The sequence below is a fragment of the Balaenoptera ricei genome, chromosome 15 (assembly GCF_028023285.1).
Source record: "Balaenoptera ricei isolate mBalRic1 chromosome 15, mBalRic1.hap2, whole genome shotgun sequence".
NCBI classification, from domain to species: Eukaryota; Metazoa; Chordata; class Mammalia; order Artiodactyla; family Balaenopteridae; genus Balaenoptera; species Balaenoptera ricei.
In genome coordinates this window covers 9,851,361-9,874,918 of record NC_082653.1, presented here as the reverse complement: position 1 = coordinate 9,874,918, position 23,558 = coordinate 9,851,361, and the positions used below count along the sequence as shown (strand labels likewise).

At 45.2% G+C, this 23,558-nt stretch overlaps 1 protein-coding gene across 2 annotated transcripts in view; it reads right to left on the bottom strand.

The window, feature by feature from the left end:
• Positions 1-23,558, bottom strand: part of ZFP64 (ZFP64 zinc finger protein) — a 77,145-nt gene that overhangs the window by 1,609 nt on the left and 51,978 nt on the right. Inside the window, exons 1-4 of one of the 2 annotated variants that reach the window (XM_059896118.1) lie at positions 18,695-18,823; positions 12,840-12,989; positions 12,606-12,668; positions 2,286-2,537 (exon numbers count right to left, since the gene is read on the bottom strand). In XM_059896118.1, coding sequence (XP_059752101.1) covers positions 2,286-2,537; positions 12,606-12,668; positions 12,840-12,989; positions 18,695-18,800 — 571 coding nt within the window. In that variant the 5' untranslated portion in view covers positions 18,801-18,823. Of the gene's footprint in view, positions 1-2,285; positions 2,538-12,605; positions 12,669-12,839; positions 12,990-18,694; positions 18,824-23,558 lie in introns of those variants that run through there. The other variant, XM_059896117.1, reaches the window with a different exon arrangement.

Genomic DNA, 23,558 nt, shown 5'->3' with positions numbered 1-23,558 from the left:
TTTCTAAAATGAGTAATAGCTTCAACTTTTAGTTCATCAGCTTGAGAGGTTTAAGGATTCCTTTCTCTTTGTCACACTACCTTCTCCCTGCTCGAGAAATAGCTTTATTTTTACATTTAAGTTCGGTTTGCATTCTGACTTAATTCCCATGCTTTAACTAGTTGCTTTAAACTTTAGACACAAACCACAGGTAATGTATATTATGACTAGGTATGTGACATTCACCTGAGCCAAATTCTGCACTGGGATTACGTCCACTTCCACCTGGGCCAGTTGATCATGTGGCTAGTATCAAGTTCACCTTGATTCTCTTTTTACATTGAAGTATTTTGATTTACAATATTATCTTAGTTTCAAGTATACAGCATAGGGATTCAATATTTTTATAGATTATACTCCATTTAAAGTCATTACAAAATAATGGCTATATTTCCTCATGCTGGACAGTACATCCTTGTTGCTTATTTTATACATAGTAGTTTGTATCTCTTAATCCCATACCCCTATCTTGCCCTTCCCTTAATTCTCTTTTCTTACATGCTCACTTGGGGGTCACATTTTATCCTGCTTCTTGGCTTGTGCATTGAGGGAAAAAAGAATCTCACCATCATCTCAAAAGCCATCCAGTCTCTTAATTATGTAACATTTTACATGGATTTTGAGTTTCTGATTTGCTGAATTTCCTCTTAACCTTCTATATAAGTATCATCCTGATATTTCCCTTTATTGCAACCCCAGTCAGCTTCATTCAGATCTTCACATATCAAATATCTCATGCCAAATTTTGTTTCCTCCCTTGTTTGGCTAGAATTTATCTTCCAGTAACTTCCACTAGCCTGGTGGCTGGGAGTGAAGTCTCAAGTCCTTGCACATTGTTGTCTAGTCTACGTTCACACTTGAGATAGTTTGGTTGGGTATAGAAGTCTATATACCAAATCATTTCTCAACTTTGTGGGCACTGTTCCACTATCTCCGAGAAGCCAATATTACTGAAAAGTCTTTCTAGGTATGGATCTCTCCAGCCATTCCCTTTGTCCTGTGTGGCATCTTGTAAGCCCTTTCATCTCTCATGGTCCCTGAGAATTGAAAAATTTTTCTCATTTGATTTTCTCACTTCTCTTTTCTTCCTAGATCTAATCAGAAACCAGACTTCTATCTTCTTATCATCAGTTCTCCAACTTTTTTCCTGGTCTCTGGAAAGTTTAACTTTATAGCCAGCAACCTTAGATTCAATTCATACCTCTTTGTTCTGACTACCTTTCCTCATAAAACTCTTCTTGGATGCAACATTTCTGCCGGTGGGTAGATACCAAAGAAAACTGAAAAATTCTTGTAAGTTACCCAAGTACTCTGTTATCTCCAGAATTTGTTATTTGTTAGATTTGGCACATTTCATACCACTCATTTTCTGCAGATGATGAGATAATCCATAGTTGACATTTTACAGTTAGGAGGAGTAGACTGGTTTAAGGATTAGACATAGGTGTCATGGGTTTTACCTGTTACTGGATAGTTTAGACCATTTTGCTAATAGGCTTCAGCTTCTCCTCTGAACTCTGACCTTTGCAGCCCACACACCAGTTCCAAGTCCAGAACGCTCAATGCAGAGAGAAATTGGCTGGAAAGATTGGCTCCCAACACTATAGCTACCTCCCATTTGTCTGCTGGGACACAGTTTTCTTTATTCAATTTTAGATGTCAGTATATGCCTGTCTGCTTGCCATTTTCCATGAATTCACTGGAAATTCTCATTTTACGACTCTCCTTATGAGCCTCCCAATGCCCATTTTTCTGTGCCATGTTGGGTTGGTTGGTTCTATCTTGTTATTTCAACGGGGTCTCACAAAGAAGGGAAGGAAAAGCTTTTCTGCAAAGTCTAATTTCTAGAACTAGAAGTTTGTGACTTACAGTTACATTCAGGTGATTTTGCTACATGTTTCTGAATTAAGCCACGCAATCAGAGTTTAAGTTAAATGACAGAAACACTTAGTTTATACATCAGACTTTTATTGAGATACATCCTTTGCTTCCTGACTGCTGAATTGGATTATCATCCCCAGTGGTATTCTATGTAGTCAAGTTAGAGAACCCAGCTGTCAGACTTTCATGTTTTACTGAAAGCTGTTGTCCCGGTAGAAGAAACCACAAACTTCACAATCAACACAGAAGTTCCAAATTTCTTTACTTATACCCTGAAGTCATTTAAGTTGCTTGTGCTTTAACTAAATGAACACTAAGGAATTAGAGGCAAGGGAGGCACCGAGGTTTCGAGGTGTGGGACTTACCTGTGTGGGACCGGAGGTGGACGGTGAGCTGGCTGGAGTTGCGGCTGGCGTACGGGCAGAGCTGGCATTTGTACGGCCGCTCGTCGGAATGTATCCGCAGGTGCTTCTTGAGGCTGCTGCTGTCCACGGCAGCATAATCACACAGGTGACACTTGTGGGGCTTCACGCTGGTGTGACACCGCATGTGCATGGTCAGGTTGTCCTTCCGGCTGAAGCACTTGTCACAGAACTCACACTTGTGTGGTTTGTCTCCTTCAAACACATAAGGAAGAGTCAAGGTTTTAAGGGTTTTCTCTACCAAGATGACTGCAAAGAGATGTGACCAAGGTGGTAGCCTGAGCATAGGGGTCTGCTTCTTCCTTCTCACCAAATGCCCAGAGATAGGAAGACACTGAGGTCTAGATTAGCACATTGGGAAACAAGTAGGTGTGCCATTCATTCATGGCTCAGAACTTCTGAAGGCTCCTAAGGCACAGAGATAGTATCAGACTGAAAGAAAATCATAGGCCAAACCTTGTTTGGGAAAACGAGAGTGGTCATAGAACTATTCAAGATCAGGGTTTCCCTGGTGGCGCAGTGGTTGAGAATCCGCCTGCCAATGGAGGGGACACAGGTTCCAGCCCTGGTCCTGGAAGATCCCACATGCCGCAGAGCATCTAAGCCCGTGCACCACAACTACTGAGCCTGTGCATCTAGAGCCTGTGCTCCACAACAAGAGAGGCCACTGCAATGAGAAGTCCGCTCGGCACAACTAGAGAAAGCCCGTGCACAGCAACGAAGACCCAACACAGCCAAAAAAAAAAAAAAAAAAAAAAAGAAAGAAGTATTCAAGATCAGAGGGGGCAGGTGGAAGGGTATTGGAACAGCTTTCTGGCTCACTAGTTGATAAACCACATGGAGAATGGTCAGATTGATCCTTCCCTTACTTGTACTAAACCATAAGCAGCAATGGTGTCTACCTCCCAGGCTGTTAGGAAGTGAGCGTGCTTAGGCTGGAGAAACAATGTTAAAGGCCCCAAGTACCTAGAGGTACCCTGGAGAGCAGAGAACCCCAAGCCCAGAACATCACCACCAAACTGTTCCACGCATCCCCCCCATAACCACTCCAGACTGATCACATCCAAATAAAAATCTACCCAATAACCAAATGCTTGGGGAAAGTCAGAACAGAAAGGCATGCCCAACTCAAGAACCTGAAGTTCAAGAAAATAATTATTTCAACACTAAAAACAGACATGGATTTTTTTTTTTTTTTAATTAAAAAAATTTTTTTGGCTGCACCACCTGACTTGCGGGATCTTAGTTCCCCAACCAGGGATCGAACCCGGGCCCCCAGCAGTGAAAGTGTCACATCCTAACCACTGTACCTCCAGGGAATTCCCCAGACATGTGTCTTAAGATGGCTTATCTAGAGCCATTGTGGGACAGTGTCAGAAGCCTAGGAATGATGAGATCTTAAAGCTTTCAGAAAAAAATGCCCAGATGAGCACACAACTCCTCAGACAACACTGGATGGTAGCAAGATGGGAACAGTATCTGCAAAGTTCCACAGAAATTATATCCTGTACTTGAACTAGCATTCCATGGGAAGAAAAAATAAAGCCAGTTGACAGATGACGCAGGGTATCACACTTGAACCGTGTACGTCAGAACAACAACAAAAAGGTAAGTGGATAAGATGTGGGATACAAGTAATGAAATGGAAAGTACTGCTTCCAAACCACCAAAGAGAACCAATCATAAAAAAAGGGATACAACAGAACACAAAATGAGGTAAATATCAAACTAAACATCACTTAGTACAAGAAACAAATGGATTAAATTTCCCATTAAAAATGTCAATTACATTTTTTAAAAAAAAAAGTCAGCTTAATGCTCTTAAGATACCCAAACAAAAATGGCAGCGAAGTAGAAAACAATAGAAAAATACTCTAGGAAAATGCTAAAAGACATCAGAAATATCAATATTAGGCAAAACAAATCATGGTGAAAGCCACTAAAAATTTTATACTGAGGAGACAGAACTAAGTAGATGCGAATCAAACTTATGAATCTAACAAGGTTTCACAAAAGGTTTTTCAAAGAAAAGCTTGCAAATTGTAGGACATGTTTTGAAACAACTTTTGCTCAAGAATCAAAATCCAATTACAAACTCCCAAGAGATGAACAGGGGGAGCTCCATGTATCAAAGCCCATAGCTTAGTCACTTTTCAGGAGAATGTCTGTGAACTTCAGTTCATTTTAAACAAAAGGCTGAAAGCAAGCGAACCATATGCAACTCAAGAAACTAGAAGAAATGAAGATGAACAGCACTTGATCAATAAATACAAAAAATGGCTGTTAAAAAGGGAGGTTTGCTCAAAGAAAAGATACCAATAGGCCAGGGTTTTCAGTCTCGCCACTGCAACCATTTGGGGCCAGGGGATTCTTTGCTGTGCCCTGTCCCGTGCACGTAAGATGTTTAGCAGCACCCCTGACCCTTTCCACTAGATGCCAGTAGCACCTTCCTCCCCAGTTCTGAGAGTCAAAAAAGTCTTCAGATATTACCAAATGTCCTGGGGGGGGGAGGGGGATAAAATTGTACCTGGTTGAGAACCATTTTAATAGACATTGGAAAGGAGAAAGGGGACAAGAAATAGACAAACTCAATCATGATTATTAAGTAGGACTTTACCCCAATCAGTTTAGAAGACTCAATAAAATGGTGATCATCCAGGAAGATATAAAATTACAGTCTGAATCAAGAAAGAAAACGGAGCAATAACAATTCAGAAAAACTGCTATGTCAGAGATGTACCCCAAGGTAAATTGTTTATTGTTCAAATATTCACTGTCCTTCCCAGGAGAATTATGCTGCATGGTCCCATCACTGCAGGCTTGGACATGTGACTGGCTCTGCCCAACGGAAGAGGAGCAAAACTGATGAGTCACTGTTAGGCAAATGCTTTTAAGAGCCAGTGCCTTGGGAATTCCCTGGTGGTCCAATGGTTGGGACTCCTGTTCGATCCCTGGTACAGGAACTAAGATCCTGCAAGCCACTCGGTGTGGCCAAAACAAAAACAAACAACAACAAAAAAGAGCCAGTGTCTGGTTGGCTACACTCGCTTCTCTTGCCCAAGATGACCTGTAACATTCCAGATCAGGGGTTGTTTGGTTTTTGTTTTTTTTTTTTTGAAGTATAGTTGATGTACAATATTATATATTTCAGGTGTACAACATAGTGATTCACAACTTTTAAAGGTTATATTCCACTTATAGTTATTATAAAATATTGGCTTTATTCCCTGTGAAGAGCAGGGGTTCTTTTTTTTTTTTTTAAATAAATTCACTTTATTTTTGGCTCTGTTGGGTCTTCGTTGCTGTGTGCGGGCTTTCTCTAGTTGTGGCAAGCGGGGGCTACTCTTCATTGCAGTGTGCGGGCTTCTCATTGCGGTGGCTTCTCTCGTTGTGGAGCACGGGCTCTAGGCGCACGGGCTTCAGTCGTTGCAGCACGCCGGCTCAGTAGTTGTGGCTCACAGGCTCTAGAGCACAGGCTCAGTAGTTGTGGCGTACGGGCTTAGTTGCTCCACGGCATGTGGGATCTTCCTGGACCAGGGATCGAACCCGTGTCCCCTCCATTGGCAGGCGGATTCTCAACCAGAGCAGGGGTTCTTATTTTGGGCCTCATGGATACAATTTAGGGGATCCAAGACCTTGCATGGGAAAGGATTAAATTTTTATCTCCATTACCTCTAACTGGAATTTAGCATTTCCTCCAATTATGGATGTAGTCAACAAACCATAATAATGGTACCCGAGACCCCCATTAATAGACATGAGCCATGTTCAGACCACATTCTACTTGCTGTAGTTCTCAGTACCCTTTACGCTCATCACTACTTCACAATTAAGATAGTAGACCAGCCACTGGATCTGAAAATTAACTGCAGAGCTTCAGTGCTTCTGTGCCAATGAATCATCTGGGGGTGAGGAGGTCTCATTAAAATGCAGATTTTTTTCATAGCTTTGAGATATAATTGATATATGATATTGTGTAGGTTTAAGGTATATGATGTGATGGTTTAATACATGTATATCATGAGAAATGATTACCACAATAAGTTTACTTAACACCTCCATCACCTCAGTTTACCATTTTGTGGTAAGAACATTTAAGATCTATTCGTAGCAACTTGCAAGTGTATAATACAGAATTGTTAACTACAGTCATTATGCTGTACATTCGATCCCTAGGACTCATTCCTCTAATAACTACAAGTCTGTACCCTTTGACCAACATCTCCCCATTTCTCAAGCAGAACTCATAGAAACAAAGAGTAAAATGCAGTTTCAGATTCAGTGGGCCTGGGTGGGGACTAAGATTCTGTGTTTCTAACGAGCTCCCAGGTGGTGGTGACCTTTCTGGTCTGTACCACACTTCAGGAAAGTAAGGGTTTAGTGTATTAAAATATCACACAATGAACACTTTGATAGCAATTGTACTTAAATATAGTTTAATGTGCTTTTATTATGTTTAAAAATACTGTTCTGCAAAGGGTCCCGTAAGCTTCACAAAACTGCCAGGAGTCCACAGCAAGAAAAAAGGTCAAGAACGCCTTTATCTGGCATATTCCAGACCGGTCGCTCCACCAGCCAGGCCCTGGTGAGAAGACCACAAGGCGCGGAGCTGCCACTGACTCTGGGGACACAGGGGTGAGCAGGGCAGGCTCCAGTGGCCACTGAGATGGACACTGTCATCACAGCCTAATCTACACCCTCTCCAGCCTCTGGAAAAAAGTCATAAACGGGGTACTGTGGGCGCATTCTACCCAATTTTCCAGCAAAAGTGTTTTCATGTTCAATTGTTTAATCACAGAGGGAAAGAAAAAAATGCCTCAACTCACTTCATGATAGATTAATCCTGATATCAATACCAAGTGAAGAAATATAGAGTGGGATAAAAATACAAACACTGGAAGTCACTCTCTTTTATGAGGCTAAACACCAGAGAACCATCTTAAGTGCAGAACATGTGAAATTCAATCATCATTCTTGATGAAAAAACCCAAACCCAAACAAAACAAAACACGCCCCCAAACCAACTTCAGAAGGCTTGGAATAAAAACAACTTCTTTAACATGATAAATGATCTCGAGAGAATTCTTAGGACTCGAACCACAAATGGTGGTTAAAAAAATAAAAATAAGGCAGTTCCCTGGCAGTCCAGTGGTTAAGACTCAGTACTTTCACTGCCAAGAGCCCGGGTTCAATCCCTGGTCAGGGAACTAAGATCCCATAAGCCATGCAGCACAGCCCCCCCCCCCCCCCAAAAAAAAGAAATCAAGATATTTCATTAGAGTAAGGGGTAAGATATGGATGGTTTATCTTCACCACTACTCTTCAACTCTGACCCAGAGCACCAAGGCCAAGGCACTCCTGATCAAGCAGAAAGAGAGGAAAACTCACTCTTTGCATATGATAATCTACCTGGACAATTCAAAAGAATCCACTTGAACTATTAGAATAACTAAGACAGCAAAGGGCCTGGAGAGAACACACAAAATTCTTTTGAAACTAGTCCTGCTCCTTTCAGCACTCTATCCAGTTCCTACGTCCCCCCTCGCTCCCCCATCCTTAATCCCAGTCTCCTCCCTAAAGATAAGCACATCCCCACTTGGAAGGTGGGGAGGCAGGGTGTGGGGATGATTGAATTAAGTGCCAGGTGATACATGATGCTCTGTGATTCACAATCTTAATTTAGTACTTTTCAGCTAGCCCACTGAGGAAAATACAGTACTTGTTTCTTTTGGACTTTATTCCTTGTGGGCTTTTCACGTGAATATTGGCACTTCTATTTCTTAAGTGATTGCTTGTTCAAATCCTTTTCCGTTGGAGTGATCTTTGATTTGTAGGCATCCTTGTGTGTTCTGAAGATGAACTCTGTCCCATGTTGCAAATTTCTTGTGGGACACTTGTCTTAACTCCTTAATGGTATCTTATTGTAAGTTTTAACTTTAGTCATATTTAATCTGTCTTCTTTGTGGTCTTTGCTAATTGTTTTTGCCTGTCTATTTCCCCCATAAATTTGTCCTCCTATATTTGCTAGTAAGTCATAGACTTTAATATTTAACTTATTTAGTATATTTGAAATTTGAATGGTAAATTTCCCTATTAAAAATGTCAATTACATTTTTAAAAAAGTCTGCTGTAAACCAAAATACGCCAGTTGGCTTGAGAACAAGCGCTTGTGGGACGATTGCACTGAAAACCGGGTGCTTTTCTTATGCTGCACCATTTTGACTTGAAAGAACTGAAAAACCATGATTATTTTCAGATTTGGTATTTGGCAGATGTTTTCTAAAATATGAACTAAGTGAGACTGTCATGTCAAGGAACGTTAATGATGATACTGTGAGGTTAACTTTTGGATTCTAAAAGAAAAGTTCGGATTTCAGAACATATATCCCCATTACCCTGGGCCTGCAGCATCCTAGTTCTTAGATACTTCTGATGAGATTGGTAATATTAAATGTGATTTTCTCCTATGGTTACAATGAAATGGGTCAACATTTGGAACAATTATAAAAGTTAGCAAAACCTACATTTTCCCAAATGTCCAGTGTATGACTATCAAATCAAGCCTGAGTAGGAGCCATTCAAAGTGGAAAACAAACTAATGAATGGATTTTAACTTAACAGTTTGAAAACTTTATGGATATGACTGCAAATTCTATACAGCAACTAGTCTTTAACAAACTATCATTTGTTGTATTTTGGTGTAGTATTATCTGAAAAGGTTATCAAAATACTCCTCCATTTCCAATTACATTATATGAGAGGCCAGATTTTCTTCATATACCCCAAAGGAACACATGGCAATAGACTGTATACTGGAATAGAGGGATGAGAATCCAGCTATTAAGACAGGTTTGCAAATGTGTATACAATGTTACTTATCACATTTTGTTTTGGGAAATAGTTACTTTTCATAGAAGTGTTTATATATAATGAGCTTACTGTTTTTATTTTTTTTAAATATAAAAAAATTTACTTATTTTTTTGGCCACGTGGTGCAGCATGTGGGATCTTAGTTCCCTGATCAGGGATCGAACCCACGCCCCCTGCACTGGAAGCATGGAGTCTTAACCACTGGACCACCAGGGAAGTCGTCCACTGTTTTTAAATGAATAAATGTTTTAAAGTTTTCGTTCTAACTTTCAATGCAGTAACTGTCGAAAAAAAAAAAAAAACTCTTTGGGGATCTTCAGTTTTGAAGTGTACAAGATCTCAAAGAGTGTCTGGGAAATCAATGTTCTACCCATCTGGCAAAGGTCCTTAAGTGATCACCCACACATATACTGCCATCCTTGCCTCCCACTAACAGCTGGGTCAGAGATGTCATTTGGTCTATATTAGTTCTTTTTCTTGGTAATAGAACCTTCTCTTTGTAGCTGGGCACTTGCCACACAGATTGAAGATTTCAAGCTCCTGGCCTTCATTTCCACAGCTAAGAGTGGCCATGTGACTAAGTTCTGGCCAAATGGGCGTCAACTCAAATGATGTGTGTAACTTCTAGGATGTGCCTTTAAGGTGCAGTAAGCCATCTCAGACCACACCAATGACAGCTACATCACTGGGATATCAAAGCAACAAAAGAAGAGCCCGAGTCCCTGAAACCATGGGGCCCGGCCACCATGCTTGGACTGTCACAGGAACGAAATACTTTGGTTTCATGCAACCTTTAGTTGCTTACTCACTATTCCATGAGTCACAAGGGATACTACTTCTGGGTCATGCTCAGAGGGAAAGATGCTGTGAGCCTCCCAGGCCCCACTCCTACCTTCCACTGGGTAAGAGATTCAGAGAAGTAGAGCAATTGCCTTGGATCCCGAGAAGCAGCTCAGTGTACACCTACCAGAGAAGCAGCTCAGTGTACACCTACCAGAGAAGCAGCTCAGTGTACACCTACCGGAGAAGCAGCTCAGTGTACACCTACCGGAGGAGCAGCTCAGTGTACACCTACCGGAGGAGCAGCTCAGTGTACACCTACCAGAGGAGCAGCTCAGTGTACACCTACCGGAGGAGCAGCTCAGTGTACACCTACCGGAGGAGCAGCTCAGTGTACACCTACCGGAGGAGCAGCTCAGTGTACACCTACCGGAGGAGCAGCTCAGTGTACACCTACCGGAGGAGCAGCTCAGTGTACACCTACCGGAGGAGCAGCTCAGTGTACACCTACCGGAGGAGCAGCTCAGTGTACACCTACCGGAGGAGCAGCTCAGTGTACACCTACCGGAGGAGCAGCTCAGTGTACACCTACCGGAGGAGCAGCTCAGTGTACACCTACCGGAGGAGCAGCTCAGTGTACACCTACCGGAGGAGCAGCTCAGTGTACACCTACCGGAGGAGCAGCTCAGTGTACACCTACCGGAGGAGCAGCTCAGTGTACACCTACCAGAGAAGCACGGGTCTGCCCTGCATTTGCATCCCTGACTCAGTGAAGCCCACCAAGGACAGGGCCTTGCCTTATCCTTTCTGTATCCCCATCATGCTCTGTATCGCCTCAATAAAACATTAATCCAGCCCCTGCCTAGCTCTCTAGGTCCGCCTGGTACTGTTGACATTGGGGCCTGACAATTCTTTGCAGGGCCTGTCCTGTGCATTGCAGGATTTCGGCAGCACCTTTGGCCCCCACCCACTAGATGGCAGTAGCACCGCCCCAATGGAGGATTGCTCAGTTATCCTCAGGGCAGAGTCACCCACTTTGAAGTTGCCTAGCCAGGCCACCCTGCTGGGGAGGAGGGGGGGGGGTCATCTCTGTTCAAATGGCTCCCACAGTCTGCATGCTCTTACCGACATCATCCTGGCAGCCTTGTCTTTCAAGGCTTCACTAGGAGGCCTTTCATGATCCACCCTTCCCAGGCAAAGTGGACCTTTTTTGTCTAGTTTGCATAGCACGACGGCCATTTCCAGTAGAGACTAGTTGTCCAGAAAGCTGTCTTCTTAATGATGGAGCTTCAGGGTTTTAGCTGGGCGTATGGCTGCCCCTCTTGAAGCCATTTTCCAGCCCCCCTTCATGCCTGATGTGGCCACGACTAAGTTCTCCTCATTATCCCGCTAAGTCACAGGAGATGCTGCTTCTGGGGCATGACCTGAGGGAGGCATGCTGTGAGCCCTTCCTCCTGCTTCTTTTTTCCACTGGTTGAGAGACTGAGTTCTAGAGCAGCTGCCTTGGACCAGGAGACGAAGCTGTATGTTTAGGCTGCCAGCTATTCCACCAGCTGTGGACTATTTACTTCTTAAATTGTACTTGAGAGAAATAAATCTGATTGTGTTTAAGTCACTTAGTTTGGTTTCTCTGAGAGCAAAGACATCAGTATCCCAACTCATACAGGCTACTATAGAGTCTACACTAGAGACCAGAGGTTGGCCAAGTTTTTGTAAAGAACCAGAGAGTATAATACATCTTAGGCTTTGTGCAACATGCAGTCTCCAGCAACTACTCAATAACCCCACTGTAGGGCCAGAAAATAGTTACTTTTCATAAAATTGTTAATATGTCATGGGCTTGCTGTTACATTATTGGTAACAAAGCAGCCACAGATAATAGTTAGACAAGTGGGCATGACAACAGGCCGTACGTAGTGTGCAGAGCCTGGTTCGTGATCACGCATTCCTTTGCTCCAGCACGTATGGTTTCCCTGTATTCTCAGCAGCTGGGTGCTCTGAAGGCACCTTCGAGAAGCAACTTCATTGCTCTTATCTAAGATTCCTATGGCCACAAGGCCGCAGTGTGCCCCTCCCCTCCCTCCACCGGCCTCTCCAGCTGCATCTCACACCCATTCGGCTCCTGCTCCCTCCAAGCCTTTGCGCCGCTGTTCCCTCTGCCTGGAGCCCTTCCTTCTCCTCATCTGGTTATTCAGCCATCTTTTTTTTTTTTCTCTTTTTGCCATGCAGCACGCAGGATCTAATTCCCGGACCAGGGATCGAACCCGTGCCCCCTGCAGTGGAAGCACAGGGTCTTAACCACTGGACCACCAGGCAAGTCCCTCAGCCATCTTTCATAGTTTAATGTAAGAGTCTCTTCCTCCGAAAAGCCCATCATGACCAGCCTAGATCAAATCCCCCTACTACAGTCCCGGTACTTTTCCCCTCGCCTGTTAGTAACCCTTATTGCCTTTGTGACTTTTTAGGTCCCAGACCCTCCCACTAGACTAAGTTTCATGAGGCAGAGAGACTGTTTCTGTCCTGCTCGCCACTATACGCCCAGCACTTCATTCATATCCACATCCTTGGGTTTTTTTCAACACTCAAGTTTTGAGCAAATGAATGGATACCTACCCGTGTGAATTCTTAGATGGCGGTCCAAATCTTTCATGCCATGAACAGTTTTGAAGTGGCAACCTAGAAAAGAAAAACAGGTTCCCTTAATATAAATAACCTCAAAGAGGAAAGCTACCAGGAATCTGAAATTCTGGCAAGTCACATGATGAGTCAGTGAGCGAACTGATGCCGAGCTCCTGTGACCGAGCCCCGTACAGAGAAGGGGCTCAGCGCCTCGAGTTTACTCTTTACCTGGATAGCAGCAGTTGAAGGTCCTCTCCCCAAGGGTCGCTGTTTGTTCCTTTGACTCGGCGGGAAGAGCTGTGACAGGGGCTTTCTGGGTATCACTGCTGTCAGCGGAGGGATAAGTTGGTTTTGGAACATCATTATCTAGTTCTGAAGCTGAAATTGAGACAATAGTAAGCGTTACTTAATTTCTCAAATATAAGCACCACGGTAAGTCTTATAGCAGGTTTGGGCTTATTTCACCTACCACACCCCCACAAAAAAACAAAAACAAAAACAAAAACCCAAACATCACAAGTTAGAAGCCATGCACACTCTGGTCTTAACAATCCTCTTCCTCTTTACCAAGTTCCAGCAAGTACACGGGACAAAGGAACATGGTATCGTGACAGGGACCCAACTGCCAAGATCCAGACTGCAAAACTTTGCAGCAGCGCTTCTTAAACGACGTGGGGAAGACCTGGTACATAGAATAATTTCCAATCCGTCAGACCAGTATTTTTTATAAAATAAAGACAAATTATGAGAAAAGTGGAATAAGACAATAAAAGCCCAAACATTATTAGATACGACAGAAAGCTGGATGTCAAGCTGTTTTTAAGTGCTTACTCTCCATTTCTGAATTTATTTTGACTCAACTCAGTAACAGGTCACAGACCACACTTCAAGTGCCACTGCTTTCCAGGACAAAATGCCACTGTTTCAACTTGAAAGATGGAGGAGGAGAAAAAAAAAATCAGAGACTAAAAGATGTGAGATGGTCTGTAGTATCAGGACCTTTTTGGATCCCAATTTAAACATATTGTAAAAGCCATTTAAGGGGCTTCCCTGGTGGCGCAGTGGTTGAGAATCCGCCTGCCAATGCAGGGGACACGGGTTCGGGCCCTGGTCTGGGAGGATCCCACATGCCGCGGAGCAACTGGGCCCGTGAGCCACAACTACTGAGCCTGCGCGTCTGGAGCCTGGGCTCGGCAACAAGAGAGGGCGCGATAGTGAGAGGCCCGCGCACCGCGATGAAGAGTGGCCCCCACTCCCCACAACTAGAGAAAGCCCTCGCACAGAAACGAAGACCCAACACAGCCAAAAATAAGTAAATAAATAAATTTATAAAAAAAAAAAAAGCCATTCAAGACCATGGGAAGTGCAAACACTAACTGAAAGTTTGATAAGGGAATTAAAAAATTTTTTTTAAAGGTGTGAAGATGAAATTAAAGTTTTTAAAAGCATTCTAGTAGTTTAGGGATGGCTATTTATAAGTTGTATATGTCTGATGTGCTTCAGAATAATCCAGGGAGGGCAATGGCTGCACAGAACAAGATTGGCCACGTGTAACTAGTTGCTGAAACTGAGCGTCTGGCCCAGGAAGTTCACTGTACCATTCTCTCTGTTAGGAAGGCTAAGCTAGGTGAAACTGCTGTTTTTGTGGGCCAAAATGATCAGATAATTTCATACGGTTCAATCTAATATGCAGGTTTAAAAATTTCTATAACAAAGCCTAAGTACTCCCAGAAGATTGTAAAGTGATTTCTCTCCAAATAGATTTAAGACCAAGGTAAAAAAGAGGTGCTGTCAATATCTTCAGTCTTAAAAAATATATTAACTAGTTTATGAGTTACAGGCCAAGGTCAGGGACTTTTGGCCCCAGTTATAGAAGGTGGATTCCATCTTTCTTGCTAGGTTTGTTAAGGTAAACCTTCTTACCATGAGAAGCTGTAGAACACGTTGATAAGGGCTTCAGTTGCAGGCACAGGGTTTGCTTAGCCACGTGCCAGCTGTGTGACTATTGGCAACTTAAGTAAACTGAGGCTCAGAAAGCTTATCTGTAAAAAGGTATCACCGACCTGCCTCAGAGTCAAGAGATGAACAATGTAAATTCTTGGTACAGCGCCCGGCCTCCACTGAGTCAATGCTATTACAGGGCTTCAGGTAAAGGACTGCAGGCATCACATCCAAGTAGCTGTGGTGCTTGAAGCCCCTTAACAGGGTCTGAACATCTGACCTAGTCCCGTAGCTTTCAACTGGGGGTAATTTTGCAATACCTGGGGACGTTTTTGATTGTCATGATCGTGTGCACACGTTTGCGATAGTGGCACCTAGTGGGCAGAGGCCAGGGACGTTGCTAAACATCCTATGATGCACAGGACGGCCTCCACACCTACATCAGAATCACCTGAATTGCGGGTTAAATGTAGTTTCCAAAGCCTCATCCAGACTTAACTGGGGGTGGGCCCGGGAACCTGTCTTTTTAAAGCACTCCAAGTGATATCCTCATACTACTCTTTAAGCCTTTGCTACTCAAAGGGTGGTCCTCAGAGCACCAACATCAGCGTGACCTGAGAGCTTGTTAGAAATGCAGAACCTCAGGTCCCAGACCTACAGAATCTGCACTTTAATGAGATCCCCAGGTGATGCCTATGCTCATTAAAGTGGCAGAAGTATAACTCCAAGCCAGCACTACTCAGAAACCTGTGCATCACAATCACCTGGAGGGCTTGTTAAGGTACAGGTGGCTTGGGCTCCACCTCTGGAGTTCCTGACTCAGTAGGTCTGGAGTGGAGCTGGCAATTCTTCATTTCTAACAAGCTCCCAGCTGATGCTGTTGGTCTGGGGACCACATTTTGAGAATTTCTGCTCTTCGAGAAGAGATACTGGCTCGGAGGAGATGCTGCTCAAGGCCGCAGGGCTAGATGGTTTCAGCCAATTAGAACCCACACTTGCCAGATCTGAAGTCCATCACTCTGCCCCTCAGAGGAAGACACAAAACCTTGCATTGTTTAGCAATTCACATGTTAAAGAAAGCCATTAAACTATTGAGGGTTTTTAATCCCACAGAAACCAAGGAAGACTGAAAAGCTGAAATCTAAGTGAGAGGCTCTAAAGCACAGTGATTTAGCAAACCGACTGGGAAGCCAGGTGATAAATTCCAAATTCCAATTCTATCCTTTACTAGCTGTGTGACCCTGGGTAAGTTACTCAACTTCCCTGTTCCTCAGTTTCCACGTCTGTAAAATGAGGGTTATGGCCCCCATCTCACAGGTTTAGACGAAGATTAAGTTCTTTAATGTATATACGTAAAAGAACCTTATACGTAAGTCGGCACTATATAAACGTTACTGGTTTTATTCACTGATGTGTACACACACGAGCCACCAGATTCTCAGGGAGTGGAAAACACACTGAGCAATGCAAGTTTGAAGACAGGTAGAAGGGAGATGGATGGGTTAAAGCTATCAGAAAACTGTGCCCAAGGCTATAAAGGGTCACCAAGGCAGACTACGGCAGAGGCATGCAGAGCCTCTAAAGGCGACTTCCTCCTTCAATTTTAAGCATCCAGGAAAGCAAGGAAGGTCAGAAGCCTACACTCCTGAGAAAGGTACAGCTGGGGCAGAGACCCTTCTAGTCTGAAAGATGGGGTTGGGGCCACATCTGACAGAACTCAGTAACCCTTTGAGAAACTGTTGATGTTCCTTCGGTAAGGTTGTTTTCCTGCCCCTCTTATGATTGAAGTGACTGAAGTCTACCAACTGACCTGCTCTGTTCTATCTCCTCCAAAAGCTAGGTGAGTTGCAAAGCCATCTGCAAATTAAGAGTGGCCCAACCTTAAAAAAAAAAAAAAAAGGCGGGCTTCTAGCTCAGCATCATAACAGACCTAAAATGCGTGGAGGGGGAATGTCAGTTGCGAGGCTGCTTTTCCCCACAGTGGCGGCTGGTGTTGAGGTGCCCTGGCACCCACAGTGCTGCACAACACAGAACACCCTCCGCAACCCCTCCAAACACAGGGCAAGGCTCCAAGAGGTGCCCTCCAAGCGCTGTTTGCAGGAAGAAAAAGCAGCCCACGGCACTCACTTTGAACAGCCCGGGTTTATTCAGGAATTGTCTTTTATAATCGCTTCCCCCAAAGACTCAACATCCCCAATACCTCCCCAGTTCTTTTACAGAGGATCAGCAGAAGCCTTGCTCCCACCCCAGGAACCCCACCCTAGGGTTAGGGTGGAACCCCACTCCGGTTCCACCCGCCTATCGCCACTCTAGACCTTGAGCACAAACACAGGATATTTTGGTTATAGTAGTTCCATCCAGCCAAGCTTTAGGTTTTTTGTTTTTTAAAGAAACGTTTATTTATTTATTGGAATAAGTAATAAGTAGATTGTTAATAGTTATAATCCAAAAGTTACTGTGAAAAGTCTCCTTCCAACCCCACTCCCCAGCTACCCAGTTCCCCCCAAAGGCAATGTTAAGAGTTTCTTGAAACATTTTGTTTAATTAGCTATTATTTATCTAAAGGGTTGGTTTTCTTTGGTTTTATTTTTAGGACTGTGTTTAAAACTAAAGCGTGATGCCAAACTATTAGTTTAGGGGTGACTTTGTTAAGCTTCTGCTCTCCTCCACTACCTCCTTGGTAGCGTATGGTCATTAAAGCCCACCAGAGAGACCTGCTGCTGGAAGTCTGATCCTTCTGGCAGGAGAGACTAGATCCCCCTCTCCCTTTCCGAGCCAGGAAAATGCGCGGGAGGGAGAGAAGAGAAGAAAGTTCTGCTAAAAACTCCTCTCGCTACCCCCTTGCTAAGCAAAAGGCAGCAGCTATCCACGGGCGGGAGGGAAGGTGGAGGGCAGAGGGACCATAAAGTAGGAACCTACATCGTCTGACCTGAGTGCAAGATAATCAGAAGGGGAAGCGCCTTAGAAATGCAGCGTCCCCGACTCCACCCCACCCCTGAGATTACAGCAGCGGAGGGGGTGGTGGGAGCCTGAGAATTTAGCGAGTTCTAGAAGCTCCCTACCTGCAGGCTCTTCAGAAGCAGAGGCCCCAAGGCCCACCGGGTGAGAACTACTGCCCCGGGGGCTTAGGGTAGTCCGGGGTCCCTAGGCTTCTCCCGGAGCCCCTCTAGCCCGGTGGCAGCCGGGGTGAAATCCCACCGCGGCACTGCCCTGCTCACTCCCCGCCCCCAACATGGCTCCACTTCGCTTCCAGTAGAAGTCGAAGTCCTTACCGGAGCCCGGGGCTCCCGTCACTTCTCAAAAGCTCAACCGGACGCGCCTCCAAGCTCCAGCCTCGCTGACGCCCGAGGCCTCTGCACTTGCTGTTCCCTCTGCCTGGAATGCTCTTCCCTCGGCCATCTCCACCGCTCGCTCCCTCACGACCTCCAGAGTTTTACTCGACGGCGCCCTCCACGGACAGGCCTTCCCGGGACAACCCCCTCCAAGCCCCTCCCAGCTTGATGTTTCCCCCGGCGCTCAGCCCTAACACACCCCACGTTCCACCGCTTTATCTCATGTGCCATCTTTCTCGCCTCCACTAGGCCATAATAAGCTCCAGGAGGGTCGGAATTCTATCCTCCCTGTTCGTTGCCGTGTCTCTCTCCAGCACCTAGCCCCAGGTCCCGGCAGAAGCTCAGACATTTTTCAGACCCCCCCCCCCCCATCCCTCAGGAAAACGCCTGGGGCGCGGGTCTCGGAGCGCCCACCTTCCAGGCGCTCAGCCCCAGCCCAGCGCCAAGGAGGTCCGGCACCCGGGTGCCGGCGCACCCCGAAGACAGCCTCCAAAGGGGTCTCAGAGCATCCTTCCAACGTGTTCGGGAGATGAACCGTCACTTCATAGCGCTTGGGGGGAGGGGGAGTGGCTGCAGGAATCCCCTCGGGGAGCGACGTAATTTACCCGAGGAGGGTGAATTTACAAGGGGGGGGTGTGTGTGCTACTCACAAAGGCGGTGTCAGCAAGGCCCGAGCCCCAGAACTCGGGTTGGAAGCTTCACCCGCCCTTCCACGCCCGGTGGCCGGGACCTCGCACCCGCGCGGCTCCGGGGAACGTCCGAGAAAACTGCCTCCAGCCCCCCGGGCCGGGCGTCCGCAGCACTACTCACCCGTCTCCCCCAGCACCTCCGGGGCCGCCTCGGCGAACTCCTGGCGCTCTGGCTGCGGCTCCTCGGAGCCGAGATGCTGGGGCCTGGCCTGCTTGCGCCGCGACATGGCGTGAGGACCAGGGCTCTGGCGCGTCCCTACGAGTGGCCAGCCTCACACAACCAATTCCCGGAGTTGGGAAATTACCCCCCCCGCCCCCCCCCCGTCGGCCGGAGCGCGCATGTCCCGGCAATTCTGCTCCTCAGCCGAGCAGGGCGATTTATCAAGCGCCCTGACGGCTGATTGGCCCGGAGCCAAGACCTCGGGACTCCAGGGGAAGCGCGGTCCACACCCGGGAAGCCCGCACCACCTGGGAAGCTCGTTAGAAATGCAGACTCTCGGGCTCCACCCCAGACCCACTGAATCAGAATCTGCATTTTAACAAGCTCCCCAGGTGATTCGCATGCACATTTAAGTTTGAGAAACCGTGTCTGCATTTTAACGAGATCCCCAGGTGATTCGTTTGCCCATTAAAATTTTAGAAGCACGGCTCTCCTCCAATTTAATGTGCGCGCGAATCACGGGGGATCTCGTTAAAATGCAGATTCTGACTCAGTGGGTCTGGGGTGGGGCCTGAGCGTCTGTATTTCTAACGAGCTCCCAGGTGATGCCGTTGCGGCTCCTGCCGCAGAGGCCGCGCTTTTAGATTCTGGCTTAATTGGTCTGGGCTGAAACCTGGGCATTGGTGTACATATATTTTAAAAAGCTTCCCCAGGTTATTCTGAAGGGCAGCCAAGGTTGAGAAGCACGACCTCCACTCGTGGCTGCATATTCGAATTTAAAATTTAAATGAGGCTAGTGCGTCTCCAACGGCAGGGTGAACTTACTGGTCCTGGAAGAGTTGGTTAAAAATGCAGATTCCGGAAGTTTTGGCTTCAGGCGGCGGAACCCAGGCATCTGCATTTCCATGCAGCGTCTCTCCCCCGGCCCCCGCACTCTGGCGCCAGGGGTCTGAGACCACACGGAGGAAAGAGGCCTGGGGCCGACAGGGGCGCGGGCCCCGCCCAGCAGGTGACTGAGGCGTGGTCCTCGGGGGGTTGAGCTAATTGGCGTTCGTGTTCAGACTGACTGGGCCCCTGATGAGACTCGAGGGGACCCCTCCTTGCACCAGGTAAACGACATCCAACAGGGAGCAAGAAAGCCACCTACAAGCCCCAGATATCTACTTTCTTCCATTGGGGAGTTACTTAAGGCGGGGCTGTGCCCCAAGCTTGCCCGAACCTGAGAGTCACGTGGGGGCCTTGGTTAAAAAAGACCAGTGTTCAGCTCTGAATCCGTGGGGCGGGGACTGGGAATCCGTATTTCTAACATCTCCGCGGTGAGCTTTTCTGCCGTGGCTTGCTCCGGCCCTGTGGGGTTTCGCAGCGTCCTGTAATTCACCTTCTGGGAGGTTACCCTTGACAAACCCTAGGGGACTGTCTGCAAGAAGAGCATTTTTATATTTCTTAAAAAAGGAGCTGTTTTCCTCAAACTTCCCGTTGATTTTCAAGTTGTGAATTGATTGTAGGGATGTTTGTGTAAAGCCAGGTGAAGTCACTCAAGGTTAAATTTTCGAGATAAATTTTTAAAAAGCAACTTTAAAAGTTTTCTTTGGGGTGTGTGTATATGTGTCTAGGTACACATATATGTAAAGCCATTTCAAAACATATGTGTGCTTCTGTTTATCGTGTGACCTTTTGGAATGTCTCAGAAGGATCTCTAGGGGCCAATGGTTGCCTCTGGGGAAGTTGAAGAAGGAAATGCACCCAGCCGGGAGGTTGGGAGGCATCTGATACCGCTTTTTACTACTTGAGGTGTGTTTGTATTTGCTATGGATAGAAATAATTTCTTCAGCTCAGGTGCACACAACTGGATTAACCAATCTTTGGTACAAGACCCGTTGTCATCCCTGACCTGTCGCTGACCTGTATTTGTCTGGTTGCTTGTTTGTTGCTTGGCTTATTACGATATAATTAATACCAAGGAACTCACTGACCCAAGCTAGGACCTTAACCATAACCTGCATTTCTCATATATCCCCCTTCATCCCCTCCCCGAATTGAATAGCCGTCCACCTAAACCCTTCATTGTTCATTCCTTTGCTTTTTTTCCTTAGCAAGTCTTTTTTGCACCTACATGTATTCCTTAAATTTTAATTTTTAAAGAACTTCATGAAAAGGGCATGTAATCTTCCAGTAATTACTCCTCCCCCGCATTTATTATATTGCTAAGATCATCCAAATTATCACTGTTGTTCAACCAGTTTGATGTGTAATATTCCATGGTGTGAAAATATCACAGTTGCTTCATCTGCCTTCCTGTTGATGGGCACTTGGGTTGTTTCCCAGTCTTTGCCACGTGAATAATGCAGCTATGATCTTTCTAAAAAGTGTCAGTTTCTTAAATGAATGTATACATTGGTTGGATTGTAAGTGACTATGTAAGAAATGATGCCACAGTGGAGGCACCAATCTACACTTCTCCCAGCAAGGAAAGAGGTACCGTGGAGTCACATCCTTTACCACACTCCGTATTGTCAGATGTCTTAATTTTTGCCAATCAAATTGACATACAATGATATTTCACTACGGTTTTGATTTGCATTTTCCTTGAATATATTTCAACAAAAGGCAAAGTAAATTATCAATATTTTCTACAAATATAATGACAGCAACAGATTAAAACTTGCTTCCTGGGCTTCCCTGGTGGCGCAGTGGTTGAGAATCTGCCTGCCAATGCAGGGGACACGGGTTCGAGCCCTGGTCTGGGAAGATCCCACATGCCACGGAGCAACTGGGCCCGTGAGCCACAATTACTGAGCCTGCGCATCTGGAGCCTGTGCTCCGCAACAAGAGAGGCCGCGATAGTGAGAGGCCTGCGCACCGCGATGAAGAGTGGCCCCCGCTTGCCACAACTAGAGAAAGCCCTCACACAGAAATGAAGACCCAACACAACCATAAAAATAAATAAATTAAAAAAAAAACAAAACTTGCTTCCTTTTTTGAAGGCACTGTTTTAGTATTTTACAGTACATCCATTCAACGTTATGGTCCTAAATTAAGTTTATTACCATGTTTGGTTTTAATGGCTTGATTTCAAGGGTTATCACTGAAGAACTGAAGAGAAAAAAAAAAACCCTCACAGGATATGTAGAAAAAAACAAAGTATCATTGGCTATGCTTGAATCATGGTTCTCCCTTTTTAATCCCATTCACCGGTTACACAAATTGACTATTTTCTTTGAAATCCAGCTCGTAAAATTTCATTTTCCCTGATAATCAAGCTGGGGCTTCTACAAATTAACCTGAAGAGGTTAACCTAAACTATATCTTTAACAACTGGATTTCAAACCCACTGAAGCTCTTTATTTGGAAGATGTTTAAACAGATTAGGAAATTCTGTTGCCAAATTTAAACACGCAGATAGAGGTTTTTACAGGTGACAACTTTTCATTATTTTCAGCAACAAAATCACCTAACAAGGGAATCATGGCCAAACATGCATTTCAAATACTCACTCCATAGCATGTTTCTCTTGGAAACTAGTTACTTTCTCATTCTTTATATGTATATCACCTGTATCCTGATTTTTTTTTTAATGGTTGTTAGGTAGTTCCCTTTCTTCAAAAAGAAAGTCAATAAATTTTCAACGCTTGTCCCTTTGTAAAATAAAAACGGAGTATATTTGTAATTTTGATAACTTAAGCATTTTGCCAAGAGGTGAAGTGTACCTCTGAATTATACAGAAGAGTCTCCTGGTCATTCGACATCTTACAAAGCATTACAAAGATTCCAGAGGCAGTATCATGTCATTACGAAGCACATGGACTGGGGCCAGCCTGGGTGAGAATCCTGGCTCTGTTACCATGTGACCTTGAGAAAGCTGCCTTGTGCCCCAGTGTTCTCTTCGATAAAATGGCGATGCTAATGCAGCCAGGGTGGTTGTGAGGATGAATGAATACATATATATAAAGTACATGGAACAATGTCTACTACAGAGGCAGTACTCTCTAAATGTTAAGTTATTTATAATAGTAGGGTAAGAGTTACAGTTATCTGTAAAAATAGCTAATGCTCATCTAGAATTGGTGGTTCCGGGAGTTCCCTGGTGGTCCAGTGGTTAGGATTTGGCGCTTTCACTGCTGAGGGCCCAGGTCCGATCCCTGGTTGGGGAACTAAGATCCCGCAAGCTGTGTGGCGCAGCCAAAAAACAAAAAAAATTGGTGGTTCCAATGAACTTGGGACAGATATTCTGTTTTATGTGGGAATAAATTGGAAGCACACAAGCCTGTACTGACATTACCCAACCCTTCTTGAGTTGCAGATTTCCATGCCTTTATACCAGTTTCTCTCTATATATTAAATGAGTACTACAATATTATTTAATATTGGTCAAGTAATTGCTTTCTTTTTTAAGAGAAATAGATACAAATATAATTGTCTCTCTGATTGTCCTGGGCCTCCCGTGGGGCTGAGCACCTTGCTTGGGTCGTGTTCTCCTAAAGCCACCTCACTTGACTTCTGTCGTTACCACCTAGTATTTTCCGCTGTGGATACAGGAATGAATCAAGAAATGTTTATCCAGGTAAAAGTGATGCCCCAGTGGGGCGTAAAGCTAGACAGGAGCAAATCTCATTTCTTCATCTGCCAAGAATTCATTTATTTGTTCATCTGATGATAATTTGAGTCCAGACTGTTGCCTGGCTCTGTTCCAGGTGCTGGGTATAGAGGGGTAGGCAAGACAAACAAGATCCAGCAGGGCAGTCAGAGAAGGAAGGAAAGAACGAGTGTGCAGGTCATTTCAGATAGGGGTGGGGGCCATGGTCAAGGTGAAACGGGGTGGGGAGAT